At 42.4% G+C, this 21,052-nt stretch overlaps 1 protein-coding gene across 4 annotated transcripts in view; it reads left to right on the top strand.

Moving 5' to 3' along the window:
- Positions 1-21,052, top strand: part of LOC139765505 (uncharacterized) — a 52,496-nt gene that overhangs the window by 25,349 nt on the left and 6,095 nt on the right. For 3 of the 4 annotated variants that reach the window (XM_071692988.1, XM_071692986.1, XM_071692987.1), the window contains 7 exons: positions 12,024-12,100; positions 13,791-13,944; positions 17,160-17,338; positions 17,525-17,596; positions 19,065-19,110; positions 20,082-20,589; positions 20,716-20,865. In XM_071692988.1, coding sequence (XP_071549089.1) covers positions 12,083-12,100; positions 13,791-13,944; positions 17,160-17,338; positions 17,525-17,596; positions 19,065-19,110; positions 20,082-20,589; positions 20,716-20,865 — 1,127 coding nt within the window. In that variant the 5' untranslated portion in view covers positions 12,024-12,082. The remainder of the gene's footprint in view (positions 1-12,023; positions 12,101-13,790; positions 13,945-17,159; positions 17,339-17,524; positions 17,597-19,064; positions 19,111-20,081; positions 20,590-20,715; positions 20,866-21,052) is intronic. The other variant, XM_071692989.1, reaches the window with a different exon arrangement.

The raw sequence follows: 21,052 nt of genomic DNA, 5'->3' as shown, positions 1-21,052 counted from the left end.
CCATTAATTTCCGGCATAGTAGCGTTAACCACCTTTTCTAAAATAATCATATCCATGCATCTGTAACCTAACCTGAATTAGAAAGCGGATTCGGATTTTTTTTTTTTATGTAACGTGAATAAATTCATTTTTTATTAAACGTATCCGTGTGGACCAGTACTTTCTGGCTATAACGTTTGGCTCTTCGACTGTGGAACACGTAGTACCGATTATGTAATGTCTGAGATCACGCAAAAAAAAAACACTCTCTCTTAATGGTTGACATCAGAAGCCCAAAGCGTACACGGAACGAAAGAGCATCCGTGCATGTCTCATGGTGTACTGGGAAGAAGAATGGTTGATCGCTACGGCTACTCAGGATATTTAAAGTTAAGTGGTGACTTTAGCAAGATGATCGCAATACATGTAGCTGGGTTAAGGTGTTGTGCCACTGTTGGTTATCATGCCACGTCTTGGTTATTGAACCAATTGATAGCCATGATTAAGCGGGTTTGAATACCGGTTCTCACATCGTGTTATTCTACCTGCACAGATTGACGCTCATCCTCACCACACATCTCTGTAATAGATGATTTGCGGGCAGACTTGCGCCAGCACAAGTGAGTTCGGCCGTAGGAACATGTCTTAAGTTTTTCCCAGTTGGTCATGGCAACAGGTGTCTGAGGTCCTCCTTGGTCGGCCTCAGCAATAGCTGTTTAAGGGGTCAGAGCATCAGGTGTTTGAGGTCCTCCTTGATCAGCCACAGCGCAACAAGTGTTCAGACTCGATCTATCATACTTTGGTTTATTGTGTAGGCTTCTGGCCATTCACCAACTGCATTATCATCTAACTCCTTTAGATGATAAGGACGAATTTCAAGAACATATCCTTACCTTGTTTATTACCCATGTGCATTGAGTTAACAGTTATTCTAGTTTTGTGATTTTTTGTGACATTTTGATCATATTGTCAGATGAATGGATATGCAGCATACATTACTTCATCGGATTTTTTTATGAATAATGATAGTATTTAATAAATGAAATACCCATGATTTTCCTGCCCTGAAACTCAGTAGCATTGGGTTAGGTTGTTTGATTTTCTGATAATTTTACCCGTAAGGTAACTGGAATATTGTAATATTTTAGTGGTATTGCTGGTGATCGATAGGCTTTCGGAGCAGTTGTATTGATTTAATATTAGCTCTTTGGGCCAGCTTGAGACTTTCTGGAACTGCTACCCGAGTCCAGGCTGAAGATCTTTCCGGTGATGTTTTTTATTTCTCTGAGTTTTTCTTTCTAAGTATAATGTCTTACGGCTTGTCAAAGCGAACTGGTGTGCGCAATGTGATAGAATGTTCAAGAAGCACGTAGGATCGTTTAAAAGAATACCTTTTAGCTCACTGAATTTTAGTAACAGATTTTGCTGTATGTATACCCATATACTTAATGCATGAGCTTGTCCCAAGGTACCCGTCACAGTAGGAACTGTCTGTGGGGGTCAGATTCTTTAGCAGCTACAAATAGGAATGTCTTAGGATTGTTTTGGCCTGTTGCAGGAGCGACAGGTATGGCTAAAGTCATTCCTGGCCAAAATTGTTGAAGCAGATGTTTATGGGAAGCCATATGTGACGGGTGGAGGGCATCGGTCAGGGGACCATACCGTCTGAAGAACCTGTTCCCTGGCCGGGGCCTTGAGGCACAACGGAACCTTGCAAGACGAAGTTGTTGAACCTTAAATAGCCACGCAGCGCAGCCTGTGCGGCAATTATTCCGGCATGGCTCTCTTTTGTGTACATGTGGACATTGCATGAATGAATTATTTATGCCCGTGTCAGTGGTCAGAATTGTGTCGTGTTCATACTGCCTGCAAGCATAGATTGTCATGAACTGTCATGGATTTTCCAGTGCTGACTTGTCCGCTTTTCTTGTGACTAAGCGTTTTATAAGTATTTTCAAGGGACCGAAGACTTCCCATTCTGTCGTTAGTTGTATCTCGTAGGAGGAGGGACGTGGTCGTATGGGGTAAGAACTTGGTGCGGGAAAGTTGAAAGAGCAGTGAAGTGGTGGAAGGGAACCAGTTAGGGGCAGGTAACTTTGAAGGGGTGAGGTAGCGGTGATGGGCCTAACTTAAGCGCAAGTAACCTTAACCAAGAAAGGTACTGAGCACACGGCACGTTCGCCTCTGTTGAAATACCCCCCAGGGCTCTTTGAAATTATCTCGGGGCTACCGAGAATTAAGAGGACTTTCTTCTCTTCGGGGAAGACCGTGGACCGAAAAAAAAGTGTTTAATGGAGGTATGGGGATTCGCCTCCTGCCGCTCAGCCAGAACTCGTCTCCCTAACCGTAGATGTTAGATACGAATAAGATTACTTCCCTCAGGGTAGCGAGGGAAGACGTGCCTTGTATAGGGTCGAATTTCTTGTTTGGTTCACCATTTCTACGCCTGACGCTGGCCCATTATCTCTCTCTCTCTCTCTCTCTCTCTCTCTCTCTCTCTCTCTCTCTCTCTCTCTCTCTCTCTCTCTCTCTCTCTCTGGAATTATTCGCCTTATGGACGACGCATGTCAAAACCACCCCTTCCTTAAGGTGTGAGCGTATGTGCGATTACTTCCCGTCCTCGCCGTTTAGCTTTTGAACTGTGGTCGCTACAAGGGGTGGGGTGGGGGGTGAGGGCTGCTGCACCTCCACCGCAAACCGCTTCTGCCCCTCCCTACGTATCTTGAGATGGGGGAGTATATATATATATATATATATATATATATACTTATGTATATCTCGCTTTTTAAACCAGGTATTCCCAATCATCAGTCCTTTTTCAGCACATAAATCTACAAGCTCTTCACCATTTCCATTTACAACACTGAACACCCCATGCATACCAATTATTCCCTCAACTGCCACATTACTCACCTTTGCATTCAAATCACCCATCACTATAACCCGGTCTCGTGCATCAAAACCGCTAACACACTCATTTAGCTGCTCCCAAAACACTTGCCTCTCATGATCTTTCTTCTCATGCCCAGGTGCATATGCACCAATAATCACCCACCTCTCTCCATCAACTTTCAATTTTACCCATATTAATCGAGAATTTACTTTCTTACATTCTATCACATACTCCCACAACTCCTGTTTCAGGAGTATTGCTACTCCTTCCCTTGCTCTTGTCCTCTCACTAACCCCTGACTTCACTCCCCAGACATTTCCAAACCACTCTTCCCCTTTACCCTTGAGCTTCGTTTCACTCAGAGCCAAAACATCCAGGTTCCTTTCCTCAAACATACTACCTATCTCTCCTTTTTTCACATCTTGGTTACATCCACACACATTTAGGCACCCCACTCTGAGCCTTCGAGGAGGATGATCACTCCCCGCGTGACTCCTTCTTCTGTTTCCCATTTTAGAAAGTTAATACAAGGAGGGGAGGATTTCCGGCCCCCCGCTCCCGTCCCCTCTAGTCGCTTTCTACGACACGCGAGGAATACGTGGGAAGTATTCTTTCACCCCTATCCCCAGGGATAATATACATATATATATACATATACACACACACACACACACACACACATATGCACATACACACACACACACACACATACATATATATACATATGAAAAATGTAAGAACAATTTAGAAACAAACTTTTAGCTTGAAATGAATGAAAAAAAAAATGAATGAATGTCACATAATGGTTCAACCTCTGGCTATGGAAAAGGAAATGTACAATTTATTCACACAAACGTCAATAGCAGTTCTCATCAATTTCACCACTGTGTCACTTTCACTACTTATGTAAGTAGGAGAGATGGCCAGAGAGCGTTATTGGATTACGTGTTAATTGACAGGCGTGCGAAAGAGAGACTTTTGGATGTTAATGTGCTGAGAGGTGCAACTGGAGGGATGTCTGATCATTATCTTGTGGAGGCTAAGGTGAAGATTAGTATGGGTTTTCAGAAAAGAGGAGTGAATGTTGGGGTGAAGAAGGTGGTGAGAGTAAGTGAGCTTGGGAAGGAGACCTGTGTGGGGAAGTACCAGGAGAGACTGTGTACAGAATGGAAAAAGGTGAGAACAATGGAAGTAAGGGGAGTCGGGGAGGAATGGGATGTATTTAGGGAATCAGTGATGGATTGCGCAAAAGATGCTTGTGGCATGAGAAGAGTGGGAGGTGGGCTGTTTAGAAAGGGTAGTGTGTGGTGGGATGAAGAAGTAAGAGTATTAGTGAAAGAGAAGAGAGAGGCATTTGGACGATTTTTGCAGGGAAAAAATGCAATTGAGTGGGAGAAGTATAAAAGAAAGAGACAGGAGGTCAAGAGAAAGGTGCAAGAGGTGAAAAAAAGGGCAAATGAGAGTTGGGGTGAGAGACTATCAGTAAATTTTAGGGAGAATAAAAAGATGTTCTGGAAGGAGGTAAATAGGGTGCGTAAGACAAGGGAGCAAATGGGAACTTCAGTGAAGGGCGTAAATGGGGAGGTGATAACAAGTAGCGGTGATGTGAGAAGGAGATGGAATGAGTATTTTGAAGGTTTGTTGAATGTGTCTGATGACAGAGTGGCAGATATAGGGTGTTTTGGTCGAGGTGGTGTGCAAAGTGAGAGGGTTAGGGAAAATGATTTGGTAAACAGAGAAGAGGTAGTAAAAGCTTTGCGGAAGATGAAAGCCGGCAAGGCAGCAGGTTTGGATGGTATTGCAGTGGAATTTATTAAGAAAGGGGGTGACTGTATTGTTGACTGGTTGGTAAGGTTATTTAATGTATGTATGACTCATGGTGAGGTGCCTGAGGATTGGCGGAATGCGTGCATAGTGCCATTGTACAAAGGCAAAGGGGATAAGAGTGAGTGCTCAAATTACAGAGGTATAAGTTTGTTGAGTATTCCTGGTAAATTATATGGGAGGGTATTGATTGAGAGGGTGAAGGCATGTACAGAGCATCAGATTGGGGAAGAGCAGTGCGGTTTCAGAAGTGGTAGAGGATGTGTGGATCAGGTGTTTGCTTTGAAGAATGTATGTGAGAAATACTTAGAAAAGCAAAGGGATTTGTATGTAGCATTTATGGATCTGGAGAAGGCATATGATAGAGTTGATAGAGATGCTCTGTGGAAGGTATTAAGAATATATGGTGTGGGAGACAAGTTGTTAGAAGCAGTGAAAAGTTTTTATCGAGGATGTAAGGCATGTGTACGTGTAGGAAGAGAGGAAAGTGATTGGTTCTCAGTGAATGTAGGTTTGCGGCAGGGGTGTGTGATGTCTCCATGGTTGTTTAATTTGTTTATGGATGGGGTTGTAAAGGAGGTAAATGCAAGAGTCCTGGAAAGAGGGGCAAGTATGAAGTCTGTTGGGGATGAGAGAGCTTGGGAAGTGAGTCAATTGTTGTTCGCTGATGATACAGCGCTGGTGGCTGATTCATGTGAGAAACTGCAGAAGCTGGTGACTGAGTTTGGTAAAGTGTGTGGAAGAAGAAAGTTGAGAGTAAATGTGAATAAGAGCAAGGTTATTAGGTACAGTAGGGGTGAGGGTCAAGTCAATTGGGAGGTGAGTTTGAATGGAGAAAAACTGGAGGAAGTGAAGTGTTTTAGATATCTGGGAGTGGATCTGTCAGCGGATGGAACCATGGAAGCGGAAGTGGATCATAGGGTGGGGGAGGGGGCGAAAATTTTGGGAGCCTTGAAAAATGTGTGGAAGTCGAGAACATTATCTCGGAAAGCAAAAATGGGTATGTTTGAGGGAATAGTGGTACCAACAATGCTGTATGGTTGCGAGGCGTGGGCTATGGATAGAGATGTGCGCAGGAGGATGGATGTGCTGGAAATGAGATGTTTGAGGACAATGTGTGGTGTGAGGTGGTTTGAGCGAGTAAGTAACGTAAGGGTAAGAGAGATGTGTGGAAATAAAAAGAGCGTGGTTGAGAGAGCAGAAGAGGGTGTTTTGAAATGGTTTGGGCACATGGAGAGAATGAGTGAGGAGAGATTGACCAAGAGGATATATGTGTCGGAGGTGGAGGGAACGAGGAGAAGAGGGAGACCAAATTGGAGGTGGAAAGATGGAGTGAAAAAGATTTTGTGTGATCGGGGCCTGAACATGCAGGAGGGTGAAAGGAGGGCAAGAAATAGAGTGAATTGGAGTCATGTGGTATACAGGGGTTGACGTGCTGTCAGTGGATTGAAGCAAGGCATGTGAAGCGTCTGGGGTAAACCATGGAAAGCTGTGTAGGTATGTATATTTGCGTGTGTGGACGTGTGTATGTACATGTGTATGGGGGGGGGGGGGCCATTTCTTTCGTCTGTTTCCTTGCGCTACCTCGCAAACGCGGGAGACAGCGACAAAGTATAAAAAAAAAAAAAAAAAAAAATATATATATATATATATATATATATATATATATATATATATATATATATGTATATATATATATATATATATATATATATATATATATATATATATATATATATATATATATATATATATATATATGATTTACTGTACGGGAAGGGTTCTGCACTGGTGTGTGTATGTCCGTTTCTGTTTATGTATGATTTTTATTTGTTTCTGTGTTTTTGCTTGATTACTACCTAATTACGTATTTCTATATTACATGGAGAGAGTTATATACTTGTGGGCCACCCCGTCTCTTGTACTTTTTGTACCATCAAGAAGACTTTTATATCCGTGTAAGTTGCAGGCACGCACAGTCTCCTTGCTCAGACCATTCCAGCCATTATCTTTCCAGCTTCTGGTAACTCTGGAACAGCACTTTGGGAAGATCTGACGCTAGTAATTTGACTACAGACAGTACTTTCACAGTCCCCCCCCCCCCCCCTGAAGGTGAAACTGGCGACAGATTAGGTACATCAGTTCCCACAGCTTAACGCATTTCACGCGATGTTTATCATTCACGCTGGGGCTGTCTCCGCCGCTGTGTCTTGTCCCCATAACCTTGCGCATGTTTGGATGGCGTCTCGTCGTCCCGTTTGCTTGACCAACTGTGGAATGTGTCCAGGTTTCCTCCTTGTAAAATGATGCGATCGCTTTCATTCCGTTATTTCTCCCATCGGCCTATGTGTGAGTATACTGCAGGTGTTTGTGTTATGGATGCGTATTGTCCGCATATGTGTAGTTTGGATATGGTTATGTATGTCTGTCTGTGTGTGTATGTAAATAAAGGATTTACCATGGGTGTTCAGTCTTGTATGAAGGTCCCTTTGACTTTCTTACCCCCTTCCCTTCTGTATACGCGCCAGTATATATTTCCAAACACCGTACGAACCCGGTATTGTTGAGTGAATGACGGTGGCTCTCTGCCATCTGCCACAGAAACCACTGTGTCGGTATAACTTGTGTCTCCATTGGATTGATATTTTTTTTTTTTTTCGTTCCCACCCACCTAGAAGCGTCTGGGGAGGGAGGGGTGAGGGGTTAGTTTATCATGGGTGGGAGTCAAGTGCTGCCAGGCTTGGGTAGAAATTCCTCCCACCCTCCCAAGCACGGGTCATTGACACTGTGGGAGTAAGTTGTCACTCCCAGCGACAGATATCTGTCTATGTGTGGAGTCGGCCTGTCTTCTTCCTTCGTGGTTTGTCGGTGTGGGAGGGATTTGGTCGGAAATGACGAGGTGTGGCCAACCGAGCGCTGGTCTGTCAGAAAAAGTCCGAAAAATGGCTTCGTAGGACTTGATAATCAATGAGTCGATCAAGCGTCGTTTAAGTGTGATCCTTGAGGCGTCCTTACGATTCTCCCCCTCCCCCTCGTCTGAAGCGAGTCTTGGCCCTCTCAGGTGGGATGTCCATCTCACGGCGTGGTATAGAGTTTTTGGGGGATAGTATCCCACCGACAGTGTGGTAGACTAAGGCATATTATCCCACCGACAACGTGTTGCTCTCAGAGGGACTAACTGTAAACATAAGGCAGCTTCAGTTAACGTCTTAAAACCATCCACTCTACCCGTTTGTTGACATTAAACCCTTGAGCATGACGGTACGATCCCATGGCCTTTGAGCTGACCCATAAGGTTCAGGTCATGAAAGGTCGGGCCATCATTTGCATACGTCCTACCGTCGTGTTCAGAAGAGGGTGTTTAGTGAGTTTTTTGTGAATCGTGTGGAAGACTGATTCACAGGGAACAGTCAAGCGCGATATATGCTACAGTAAATGTGGTGTTAAACACTAGATTTTCAGTTTAATGCTGTATTAGGTAGTTTATGCTTAGTACCCCTTGAACTTTAAGTTTGGTTTACTTTGCTTTACCCTTCCTCACCCCAGAAAGACTTGAAAATTAGGGTTATTCTTACCATCCACTTCATGACTTTGATTTAGGTTTGTCCATACTGTACCCTTTTAAAGGCTCTCAGTTAAGTCACACTAGCAAACGAGGTCTTGTGATGAATTAGGTAGTCATCATGGCCAGTTACTACAGTCTTCTCGCTCACTTTACACTTAAGTTCTTCCCGCTCACCAGCTGTTCTCACTTCACTTTCAGTTCATCTTCCCATGACTGCTCATAACCTATGTTTACCCCACCACCACACCACCCTCCTTTCTGATAAGTGTTTTCCCCCAGTTAAGTAAACGCATTAAGAATCCGATGGCGCTCCTCACCAGTTAATTACATCGCGACAACACCTTTTACTTTCAGAGGTTAAAGAAAAAAAGAAAAACACGTACATTTTCTCTCAGCATTGTACAGCACCAGCACATATCGTCAGAGCTTAGACTCATCTCCGCTTAGGCAGATAATCAAAACTCAGATTCATCCAAATTAAAATAGAACCACGTACGTACGTACTACACACAGCATTGATGTCTCCCATTCTGATAAATAAGGACGCGTCACAGTACCCCCTTAAAAAGGATCTGTTGCTTGTGTTTTTCCTCACGCTTGTTGTTGTTGTTGTTGTTGCTGCTGCTGCTGCTGCTGCTGGCTTGCAGAATACCTGAATTTCACCTCTCATTTCAAGTGTGTGTGTGTGTGTGTGTGTGTGTGTGTGTGTGTGTGTGTGGACATCCCCCGTACCCTCTCCCGCACAGACATCAGAGGTTCTTTACGCTGATAAGGTAAATCATCAAATTCTTCGACAGCCTTTTTTACATGTTCGCTGCTAACGGTTCTCGTTGTGTTATGGTACGTACGGAAGAATGGCGCTGTGTACTTGAGGTCGATTGTGACCGCTGTAATATATGTAGAGTATTCTCCCTCCTGGCCCCCCTCTCTATTCCCTCATGACCATAGTACCCCCATCACAGATGAGTGCAACCGAGACGCATGATGTAATGTAGGTAAACTGCGATCACCTCCCATTGACATTCATTACCCTTTTGAAAGAAGTTGCAGAGCAAATGTGAGGTTGTCTTGATTATCTGTGAGTGGAGGAAAGTATGTATACATGAGAAATGAGAGTGAACAAGCGTGAGGAAAATCACAAGCGACAGATCTTTTTTAAGGGGGTACTGTGACGTGTCCTCATTTATCAGTGACGGGAGAAGGGGTCCCTCGAGACGTGCACCAGATCAGGTAATGGAGATGCTGCTGCTGCATTTCTAAGATGAACGAGGCTGTGTCGCGTGGCACGGTCTTGGGAACAACCCAGCGTTCCGACGAGGGAACAGCTAACCGCTGCGTGAAGAGCCAGACTGGAGACAGACTGGAACCCAGGCTAAGTTGGAGCGAGACTGAAACCCGGGTTGGAAGCGAGATTGGAAGAAACGAGGATGGAGCAGGACTGGAACTAAGATGGTAGCGAGATTGGAACTGAGGTTGGAGTGAAACTGGAACAGAGACTGGCGCCAAGATAGATGTAGCATGAGTTTTCCACACTCACACTTCATAGAGGATCTTGAAGCTGAAGGGGGGATGTGGGGGAGGGTTGTGTTTTCATCCCCCCGAGTGTGTGTGTGAGAGAGAGAGAGAGAGAGAGAGAGAGAGAGAGAGAGAGAGAGAGAGAGAGAGAGAGAGAGAGAGAGAGAGCTGTCCCGGGTTTACAGAGCCAAGTTTGTGAGGGGAAGCTTCAGGCTGGAGCAGGGAAAGGGGCAGTATTCTCCACCACCGTTGTCGTATATTCAAGACGCTTAGGTGGGCTTGTTGGAGCACCTGGGGCCTCCCTCTGTCATCTCTTGAGCCAGATGCGGTACGATCCTCCTCTACACGACGGTACAACCCTCGAGCACGATGGTACGACCCTTGGGTGTGACGACCACCAGATTCGTTGAAAGTGATCTGTGAAGGGTCAGGCCACAAGGCCCAGGGGCCGTCGTACCCAAAGGGTCGTTTCGTCATGTTTAGAGGAGCTTGGGGGGGGGGGGGGTCGTCATACCGTCGTGTTCAAAGGGTTAGGGCATCTAACCGTAACGCACTTGCTTTGCATACTTTCACCAGGGGTCTTGTCATACGTCACCAGTCATGTGTGTCATGTGACAGTCTCAGCGGCTCTCTCTCTCTCTCTCTCTCTCTCTCTCTCTCTCTCTCTCTCTCTCTCTCTCTCTCTCTCTCTCTCTCTCTCTCTCTCATCAAGTGTCCTCTCCTCGTCTCTCCTTCACAAGCTATCTGCAGGCTCATATAGAATACTCTTCAAAAATATGGATAAGGAAATATTTATCAAGGTGATCACACTGTACATTAGGCCAAAAATAAGATAGAATACTTCCCACGTATTCCTTGCGTGTCGTAGAAGGCGACTAAAAGGGGAGGGAGCGGGGGGCTGGAAATCCTCCCATCTCTTTTTTTTTTTTTTTTTTTTTTTAATTTTCCAAAAGAAGGAACAGAGAAGGGGGCCAGGTGAGGATATTCCTTCAAAGGCCTAGTCCTCTGTTCTTAACGCTACCTCGCTAACGCGGGAAATGGCAAATAGTTTGAAAAAAAAATCCTAAGTTTAGTCGTTGTATTTAAAGAAGCAAAGAACTGTGAAAAGAGTCGAGATAAGGGCATCAATGATGGTACCAGAATTATGAGAGATGAATTACAGGGGAAGATTGGAAGCCTTAAATTTGCCCAAAGAGAGAAGAGTAAAGGGTGACCAGATCACAGCCTTGAAGCTTTTAAAACAATTTAATGAAATTGGTGAACAACTTTTCAGTATGTGCACCAATAATTTGTTAGAAAAAGAGGTAAAGAAGTACTTAATGCTATAATGGTGGATGAATAAAATATACTGAATATGAAACTGTGAATTTGAACAGCATACATGATTTTAAAAAGTTGTTTGATAGCTGGGATAGCTCAAGAAATGGGGCCCCACATAAGTAGAACTCCCTCCACGAACAGAACAGTTAAGTAGTTATACTGTAAATTTGATGGCATATGGAATTTTAAGAAGTTGTATGATACTAGGGATAGTTCAAGAAATGCAGCCCCACATGTAGAACTCCCTCCACAAGTAGTACAGATAAGTAGTTACACTCATATATACACTCATTACAAAGAGGTAAAATTAATACACACATGATGTGTCATAGTAGTGGTTAGTGTTCTGACTAGGATTGCTGACCATGGTTCATGCATGGCCCACTCATGTTCAAGTCCTGAGCACAGCAGCCAACCATCAGCCAGAGCCAACCCAGCTGTTCACCTTCCCTTCTGGGCTGGTCAGTAAACGGGTACCTGACTTACTCTGGTGTATGTTTGTGTATATACGCATGAAAGACGTGGTACATATATACTTAGTTAAGAGACAGAGCAGTGCAGGTATAAAACTCTTCCCTGAACACACAGAGTAACTGCTTACACATGCCCAGAATTAACAAAATTGAGGTTTCATTCTTGGGAAACTGGGCTCTACATTAACCTCTGTCATTCATATCATGATTATGATGAATGGTTCCTGTGTCCATGTCATGAGTTAGTCATGCAAAACTCATCCAGTGTTTTGTGGCACATTTAAGTCACCAATAGCAACAGCAGCACCTTGGGCCAAAGAAGTTTCAACTTAGTTATGTAACAGACTCATGGTTGTATATTTGTGAACAGAAGTTGAGGCAGTGTGAAGTATGTTTTCAAAATGATCATTTCTTTAAAGCAGACCTTGGCTGATGTATTCCTTTTAACCAACAGATGCTGGTGTAACAGGCAACCTTGGCACAACAAATTTGGTCATCACGTGCATTAACACTATGATCCCTTCAGTACCAGTAAGTTGATTCTCTGTCATTTGCACAAATCACAGTTGTTCTTGAGGGTTGTTTGATTGTGTTCTTCCTTACTTCTCTGGCTAATTTGTAGGTCATGTAGCACTAACAGGTCACGTTGTGTCCCACAGATATAGCACTCCGTTAATGTTGGGAACTCCAGGACTAGCAAAAACTAACATCGACTCTCCTACAGCCAAATGCTAAAAGTCTCCATCCCTTAGTGTATTTTTTGATCCCTGCTATATGTCTCCACTTAAGAGGCGGGTTCATTGGCGGGTTCTTCTTCTTGAAGAAAGAAAAAATTACATAAAGCTTCTCTTTGCCCTTATTGCAATTTAGATTGTAGTCATTGAAACATATTCACATTTGTCTTATTCTCTGTCACTGTGCTATGAAAAGTATTGCTATTATCATGTAAGCCAGTTGTTGAGGTGAGTAGATAATGTGAGAGTTGGTGATGGGAGCCTAAGAGCTGAATCAGTTGTTTTTTTGCATACAGTACAGCGCTGGTGGCAGATTTGAGTGAGAAACTGCGGAGGCTGGTGTCTGAGTTTGGAGAATGTGTGAGAGAAGAAAGATGCAGGTAAATATCAATAAAAGCAAGGCTATTTGGTTTATCAGTGAAAAGGGGCAAATTGTTTGGAATGTGAGTTTGAATGGAGAGAACCTGGAGGAAGTGGTACATTTGAGATACTTAGGAGTGGATATGGCAGCAAATGGAACTGTGGAAGCTGAAGTGAGCCCCATAAGGTGGGTGAGGGGGCAGAGGTCTTGGGTGCATTGAAGAATGTGTTGGAAGAGAGTTCACTGTCTCAAAGGATAAGGAGGGTATGTTTGATGCTTTACTAGTCCTGTGGGCCTTAGAAATGTAAAGGATATGGTGAATATGTTGGAAATAAAATGTTTGAGGACAGTATGTCGGTGAGGAGGGATGATCAAATAAAAAATATTAGGGTACGAGATAGGCGTTGTTCTTAAAGGAGTATGTATGAGATAGCTTTCTCTTCCAAAAGGCTTTGTCTTTTCTCAGTATTACTAATGAAGTATTCATAGATCCTGTAAGAAAATAACTAATGATCAGAGTTTAGTTCAGTTTCAGATCAAAAGAAGAATCAACTGGCACCTCTTATTGGTTGTATGCTTCTTGTTTCTTAATGTATGGGAGTGTAGTTATTACCATGGGAATGCTTTCTGGCCTGATTAAAAACTATTTTCAGAAGTTCACTTTGAGATGCTATAAACCCTTACTGGCAGCAGACTTGCTTAATAGTTGGAAATTAGGGATATGGGTAATTATTATTGTGATTATTTTTTTTTTTTTCCAAAAGAAGGAACAGAGAAGGGGGCCAGGTGATGATATTCCCTCAGAGGCCCAGTCCTCTGTTCTTAACACTACCTCGCTAATGCGGGAAATGGCGAATAGTATGAAAAAAAAAAATATGATTGTATTATTATTATTATTATTATTGTTAATTATAAAATGATATTGATTGTATCAGCAGTAGTATCATAGAGGAGATAGTTTTATGCTGAATAGTCTTTGTGAGTGTTAGAGTGCATTATGTCACCCTCTAATCCTTGTGATTGCTAGTGTTGTTTCATTTGATACCTTCTGTACTGTATTACTTTTATCATGACAGCTGGTGTTTTTTGTAGAAGGAATTTTCATGTATGATTCCTTTACTGACAGGGGTTCATCATCATGTTGCTGCTGGCAGCGGCATCTGTGACGCAGACGGAGATCGAGGTGCCCTTGGCTGAGGCACTGGTGGATGATCATTATGACAATACCACTAATGTGTTATCACCAGCAGAGGAATTGCTTCTAGCTGCTAAGGCTGCAGGTAGGAACTAGAAAGAACCAGGAAGTCAGTTTTGCAAGCATTTATCTATATATACATATATCTAAGGATGTGAGGGGAGTGGGGGAGGAATGGGATGTATTTAGGGAAGCAGTGATGGCTTGTGCTAAAGATGCTTGTGGCATGAGAAGCGTGGGAGGTGGGCAGATTAGAAAGGGTAGTGAGTGGTGGGATGCAGAAGTAAAAAGATAAGTGAAAGAGAAGAGAGAGGCATTTGGATGATTTTTGCAGGGAAATAATGGAAATGACTGGGAGATGTATAAAAGAAAGAGGCAGGAGGTCAAGAGAAACATGCAAGAGGGAAAAAAGAGGGCAAATGAGAGTTGGGGTGTGAAAGTATCATTAGATTTTAGGGAGAATAAAAGGATGCTTTGGAAGTGCGTAAGACAAGGGAACAAATGGGAACATCAGTGAAGGGGGCTAATGGGGAGGTGATAACAATTAGTGGTGATGTGAGAAGGAGATGGAGTGAGTATTTTGAAGGTTTGTTGAACATGTTTGATGATAGAGTGGCAGATATAGGGTGTTTTGGTCGAGGTGGTGTGCAAAGTGAGAGGGTTAGGGACAATGATTTGGTAAACAGAGAAGAGGTAGTAAAAGCTTTGCGGAAGATGAAAGCCAGCAAGGCAGAGGGTTTGGATGGTACTGCAGTGGAATTTATTAAAAAAGGGGGTGACTGTATTGTTGACTGGTTGGTAAGGTTATTTAGTGTATGCATGACTCATAGTGAGGTATCTGAGGACTGGCGGAATGCTTGCACAGTGCCATTGTAAAAAGGCAAAGGGGATAAGAGTGAGTGCTCAAATTACAGAGGTATAAGTTTGTTGATTATTCCTGGGAAATTACATGGGAGGGTATTGATTGAGAGGGTGAAGGCATGTACAGAGCATCAGATTGGGGAAGAGCAGTGTGGTTTCAGAAGTGGCAGAGGATGTGTGGATCAGATGTTTGCTTTGAAAAATGTATGTGAGAAATACTTAGAAAAGCAAATGGATTTGTATGTAGCATTTATGGATCTGGAGATGGCATATGATGGAGTTGATAGAGATGCTCTGTGGAAGGTATTAAGAATATGTGGTGTGGGAGGTAAGTTGTTAGAAACAGTGAAAAGTTTTTATCGAGGATGTAAGGCATGTGTACGTGTAGGAAGAGAGGAAAGTGATTGGCTCTCAATGAATGTTGGTTTACGGCAGGGGTGTGTGATGTCTCCATGGTTGTTTAATTTGTTTATGGATGGGGTTGTTAGGGAGGTGAATGCAAGAGTTTTAGAAAGAGGGGCAAGTATGCAGTCTGTTGTGGATGAGAGAGCTTGGGAAGTGAGTCAGTTGTTCACTGATGATACAGCACTGGTGGCTGATTCGGGTGAGAAACTGCAGAAGCTAGTGACTGAGTTTGGTGAAGTGTGTGAAAGAAGAAAGCTGAGAGTAAATGTGAATAAGAGCAAGGTTATTAGGTGCGGTAGGGTTGAGGGACAAGTCAATTGGGAGGTAAGTTTGAATGGAGAAGAACTGGAGGAAGTGAAGTGTTTTAGATATCTGTGAGTGGATTTGGCAGCGGATGGAACCATGGAAGCAGAAGTGAATCATAGGGTGAGTGAGGGGACGAAAGTTCTGGGAGTGTTGAAAAATGTGTGAAAGTCGAGAACGTTATCTTGGAAAGCAAAAATGGGTATGTTTGAAGGAATAGTGGTTCCAACTATGATATATGGTTGCGAGGCGTGGGCTATAGATAGAGCTGTGTGGAGGAAGGTGGATGTGCTGGAAATGAGGTGTTTGAGGACAATATGTGGTGTGAGGTGGTTTGATCGAGTAAGTAGTGAAAGGGTAAGAGAGATGTGTGGTAATGAAAAGAGTGTGGTTGAGAGAGCAGAAGAGGGTGTTTTGAAATGGCTTGGTCACATGGAGATAATGAGTGAGGAAAGACTGACAAAGAGGATATATGTGTCAGAGGTGGGGGAAACGAGGAGAAGAGGGAGACCAAATTGGAGGTGGAAAGATGGAGTGAAAAGTATTTTGAGTGATCGGGGCCTGAACATGCAGGAGGATGAAAGGCGTGCAAGGATTAGAGTGAATTGGAATGATGTGGTATACCGGGGTCGACGTGCTGTCAACAGATTGAACCAGGGCATGTGAGCATCCGGGGGTAAACCATGGAAAGTTGTGTGGGGCCTGGATGTGGAAAGGGCACTGTGGTTTTGGTGCATTATACATGACAGCTAGAGACTGAGTGTGAACGAATGTGGTCTTTGTTGTCTTTTCCTAGTGCTACCTCGTGCACATGCGGGGAAGAGGTTGTCATTTCATGTGTGGCGGTGTGGTGACGGGAATGAATAAGGGCAGACAGTATGAATTATGTACATGTGTATATATGTCTGTGTGTGTATATATATGTATATGTTGAGATGTATAGGTATGTATATACATGTGTATGTGGGTGGGTTGGGCCATTCTTTCGTCTGTTTCCCTGCACTACCTCGCTAACGCGGGAGACAGCAACAAAGTATAATAAAATAAATAAATATATAAATAAATTTTTATATATATGTGTTTAATTGGGATCACTTGTTTGAAATAATATATTTTGCTTGGGAGGAGGGTTGTTCAAAGGATCTACCATCTAGTTCAAGTTTCTGCCATTGATCTCAGGGTGTTAATATATATCATTGTTTCACTTGTTATTGCTTTTTCATCTTTGTACTGCTATGTTGCTACAGAAGTAGTTTCTCATTTATCTTTCTCTGCTTCATTTACTCAAGTCTTGTATTTTTGTCTTCAGGCTGAATAGTATCTCCCTGTTGTGAAGAATTACTCAGTATCTACATTATAAAAACCACAAAGTAACTGGAAGTTTGAAGTCTTAGCCAATCATTTATTTTGTAATGTGGGTGGCCATCAGACTGTAGTTTCCATCATGTAGTGTTTAGCTTTCTCACTTCAGGAGCAACCTTTTGTTTCCAATACTAAATTCACTCTTCTTGATACATCCTTAAAACAGATGATTTTCGTGCTTTTTGTTTACATCTAACATGTTTCATTTATTCTTTCAACTCTCATTTTCCAATGTCTTTTCCAGCTTTATGTAGATTCACTTTGTAGGATTGATTATGCTGAATTTTATACAGGGACAGACACTAGATGGGTATTTCATTGTATGAAAAGTTGAATGTGTAGAGATGCTTGAGACATTATTCTCCTTAGGATACAACCTAACATTGGAAAGACTGGATGAGGCTGCTGCTGCTACAGATGAAGAAGTGGAGGAGATGATGCCTCCTCCTGTGGCTGAGGCCTTCATTGGTCACCGCCGCAGAGACAACTTTGACATCATCCGTGAACAGATGATTGGCATGATATTCACTGGGAAACCTTTCCCCTTGGTAAGTTGCCATGCCTGTAACTGTCCTGATGCCTCCCTCACTGCTGATTACATATGCTAGGTAATCATATATGCAGGGGATATCCACTCTGCTATTTCAAGTATATACTGATAGGTAGTCGAGATTGTTGGTGGGGAGGAGTAACAGCCCTGCACAAATTATGGCAATCTTCTATCTCTTTCTTAGGGCTCCAGACCCCGCCTTCCACCAATGCGACCACCCCTCAACCTCCGATCGGGTACAGCTGGAAGATTTCATGTGAGTGCTAGATCCTAAATGTGTTGGAGCTGGTGTTTAGGGTTTAGCATGTGAAGTCTCTATCTTCAGGATCCATCAGAATGTCTGCTTTGTTAATAAGATTTTGGGGCCTTGATGCCATGGTTTTTCTTCTTGGTGAGCTGGTAGTGGTGTAACTGATGTGTGTTATTGGTTATGAGGATATAGTCTGTGTTGGATTTATTGGTACTGTAATGGAACCTCTGTTAGTAAGACCAGCAAGATCTTGAGAACACTCTTTGTTCATCACAGCTAAAGGATATAAATTTTATGCACCCCAGGAAAATGTGGTGGCTTGATTGTTTGGTATTATGAGAGCTGAGATATTGAAAATATTAAAAGAGTTTGAGCATCGTTTGTAAACTTGAGCTTTGCATTGAGTGTCATTACCTTAGGACAGCTGCTTTTAAGTTCAGCATTATAATTTTTGCATTAATCTACTTTCAGCAAGAACTGTTCTTGTGATGCAGCATGCGATTAACAGCCAAATTTTCATGTTTTCATTTGCTAATTGATATATACAGGACGTGTATGTTACACTGAGGCAAGGAAATTTTTCCTTTTTTTTTGCCCGTAATGCTGGAATTAACAGTGTTGAAAAGTAAAGTTAACTTAATGGCATATTTTCCTTTTAGCCCTCCTTGATACAAAAAAAGATGCTATCATGATGAGAGAGGCAAGTGGAGGACTTGCATAACTTGTAATACAGTTTATACTTGTTACAGATAACCCAACAGAAGTTGCTTAACTCCTTAAGCATGATGATATAACCCTTCAGAATGACATCATACCTAAGGGTCATATCAGTATGCTCATGAGATGGAGCTCACGTTTGGATGACGGAAGAGATTGGCTTAGTGATATTTTATGCATTCAAATATATTCTTGGAACAGAATATTAGTATAATGTATATTTCCATTTATTTTTATCCCTGGGGATAGGGGATTAAGAATACTTCCCACGTATTCCCTGCGTGTCGTAGAAGGCGACTAAAAGGGGAGGGAGCGGGGGGGCTGGAAATCCTCCCCTCTCGTTTTTTTTTTTTTTTTTTTTTTTTTCTCTCCAAAAGAAGGAACAGAGAATTGGGCCAGGTGAGGGTATTCCCTCAAAGGCCCAGTCCTCTGTTCTTAATGCTACCTCGCTAATGCGGGAAATGGCGAATAGTTTGAAAGAAAGAAATTTTTATGTCATTTATAGCATTTCCAGTTTTTCATTTTTATTATCTAAATGGTTCAGAATAAGAGTTTATATAATTAGATAAGTTAAAGTTTATCTCATTACATGTCTTTAAGCTCTCAGAGTTGATTTTTATTTTTCATTTAATACTATAACTAACATAGTCACTTTTCATAGTAATACAACATTCATGATGTCAGTATGTCTGTATTGCCATATAATTATGTATTTTTGTGGTGCTGAAGACTGACTCTTTTTTTTTTTCTTTTCCAGGGACCGTATAACCCCCAAGGTGAGGCCAGCATCCAGAGCACTAGAAGTAGGTTGATAACCAGACTAATCCTAGTGTAGATTTTATTATTAGTGAGTGAGGTAGTGCAAGCTATGCTACACAATCAGAGAGTTGGAACTTTAAGGTGTATTGCCTTCTGCTCACTCATAGTGTATGTAAAAGCCTTAATGCTATCAACACCATAGGAATCAGTACTGCTGCCTTGGGGAGAGTTATGTACATAATTTATACTTTGATTCATAGAAATGAAGTATCATCTTGCAACTGAATTGTTAAACTCTTTATTTTTTGGTAGACTCCATGTTAATGCTAGAAGTCAAGCTAGGGTGTCCATGGAGATTGTGTAAGATGTCAGATGCATCTGAAATTTGCAAGTATTGTTTTGCTATTAGTAGTCCCATCTGTTATGTCAAAATGAAAATATCCAATTAACTGCACCATTTTAACTATAGATATGTTACAGCCCCCAAAACACTACCATAAATTTCCTCATTTTGCCATGTTCATTCATTAAACATCATTAGCAGTTCTTAGTCTTCAAATGCCTGTTGGTAACTAACAGTGAAGTAACTTGACAGAACTATAATAAATTTCATAATATATTAGCATAAAAAGAAAGTAGGTCAGCATTTCTTTCACTTCTGACTAACTTTTGGAGAAGAACCAACTAATGATTTCTCTGTAAGAAATAGTAATGTGAATGAGATAATAAGATTTTTAGCATATATGAGTTGCATGGCCAATTTCAAAGGTTGATCACTAGGGCAGGCAAGCTATCAGATATAACACTTCATAAGTAGAATAAACAGAGTATTATGCTGTGTACTTGAGCATGGCTTCTTGTATGGTAAGGAGACAGGGATTGAGCAGCTGTGCATGATGTAATTTCTTGGTTGTGGTCACAATAACTGGAAGCGGGTGTGGCTGGCCTTACATTAGAGGCTTGCTCTTCTTTATAGTGAGTGGCTTTATTTTCTAATGTTAATGTTGATCTCCAGAGGTGCCAGCGCCAGAAGAAATCTTGAAGCCATTGCCATTCGTTCCTGGCCCCACTATGGTCAAGTTCCCACCACATCACCCTGTGCAGCAGCAGACACCATCAGCTCCATCCCGTCAGGTACCAGGCCATAGGCCTGGATTTAAACCCCCTGTTGAGGACTTCAGTAACACTGTTGGACCTGATTTTGGACCCGTAACCTTTAATGACTTTGGTGGGAACTTTGGATTCAACAACAATTTCGAGAATGACTTTGGAGATTTTAACATACAACAACGGCCAGCCAGGCCTCCTGCTCACCGGCCGCCATCTGCTCGGCCTCCAGTGCCTCGGCCTGCTGCCCGCCCTCCTCTTAGGACAGCTGCTCGGCCTAGACCTCCCCGTCCATCAAGACCTACTCATGGCCGTCCAGGTGGCTTCAGTCATGTTGGATTTGGTAGCTTTGGTGGTGATAGCCACTGTATAAAGTACACAGAAGACATTTGCCTTGACACAGAGGAGTATCCTCAGTAAGTCTCTTGATTTATACCAAAACAATAGATTATACTGTATTTTTGCTTGTTAAGTATTTATCTCATGGTAAACTTGTGATTATAACCGCATTAACATATTTCTGTGACTGTTGATGTGGACAGTGAGGCCATCCTGTCATCACTGGTGCGTGACCCATCTCGTGCGGACGACATGGTAGCTGAGGTCAGGTCACAGAGTGCTGATGAACTGGTGGATGGGGTTACAGCTGCTCAGGAATCCAAGTACAACTACCAACATTACTTTGGTAACAGGTACAACTCGGCAGCAATATACTAATTACTTAAGCATGTGCAGATTCATTTATAAGGAATTTTTTTTCAGTAAGAGTTGGATTGTGTGATTTTTTTTCTTTTTATATAGAACATACACAGAACTTGGCATTGAATCTGTTTATAATTTCATTTTTCCTAAAGGTAGTATGCTGGAAGTAATGTGATT

This window comes from Panulirus ornatus, chromosome 55, assembly GCF_036320965.1.
Source record: "Panulirus ornatus isolate Po-2019 chromosome 55, ASM3632096v1, whole genome shotgun sequence".
Taxonomy (NCBI): Eukaryota; Metazoa; Arthropoda; class Malacostraca; order Decapoda; family Palinuridae; genus Panulirus; species Panulirus ornatus.
This window is presented reverse-complemented; position numbering and strand designations above follow the sequence as displayed.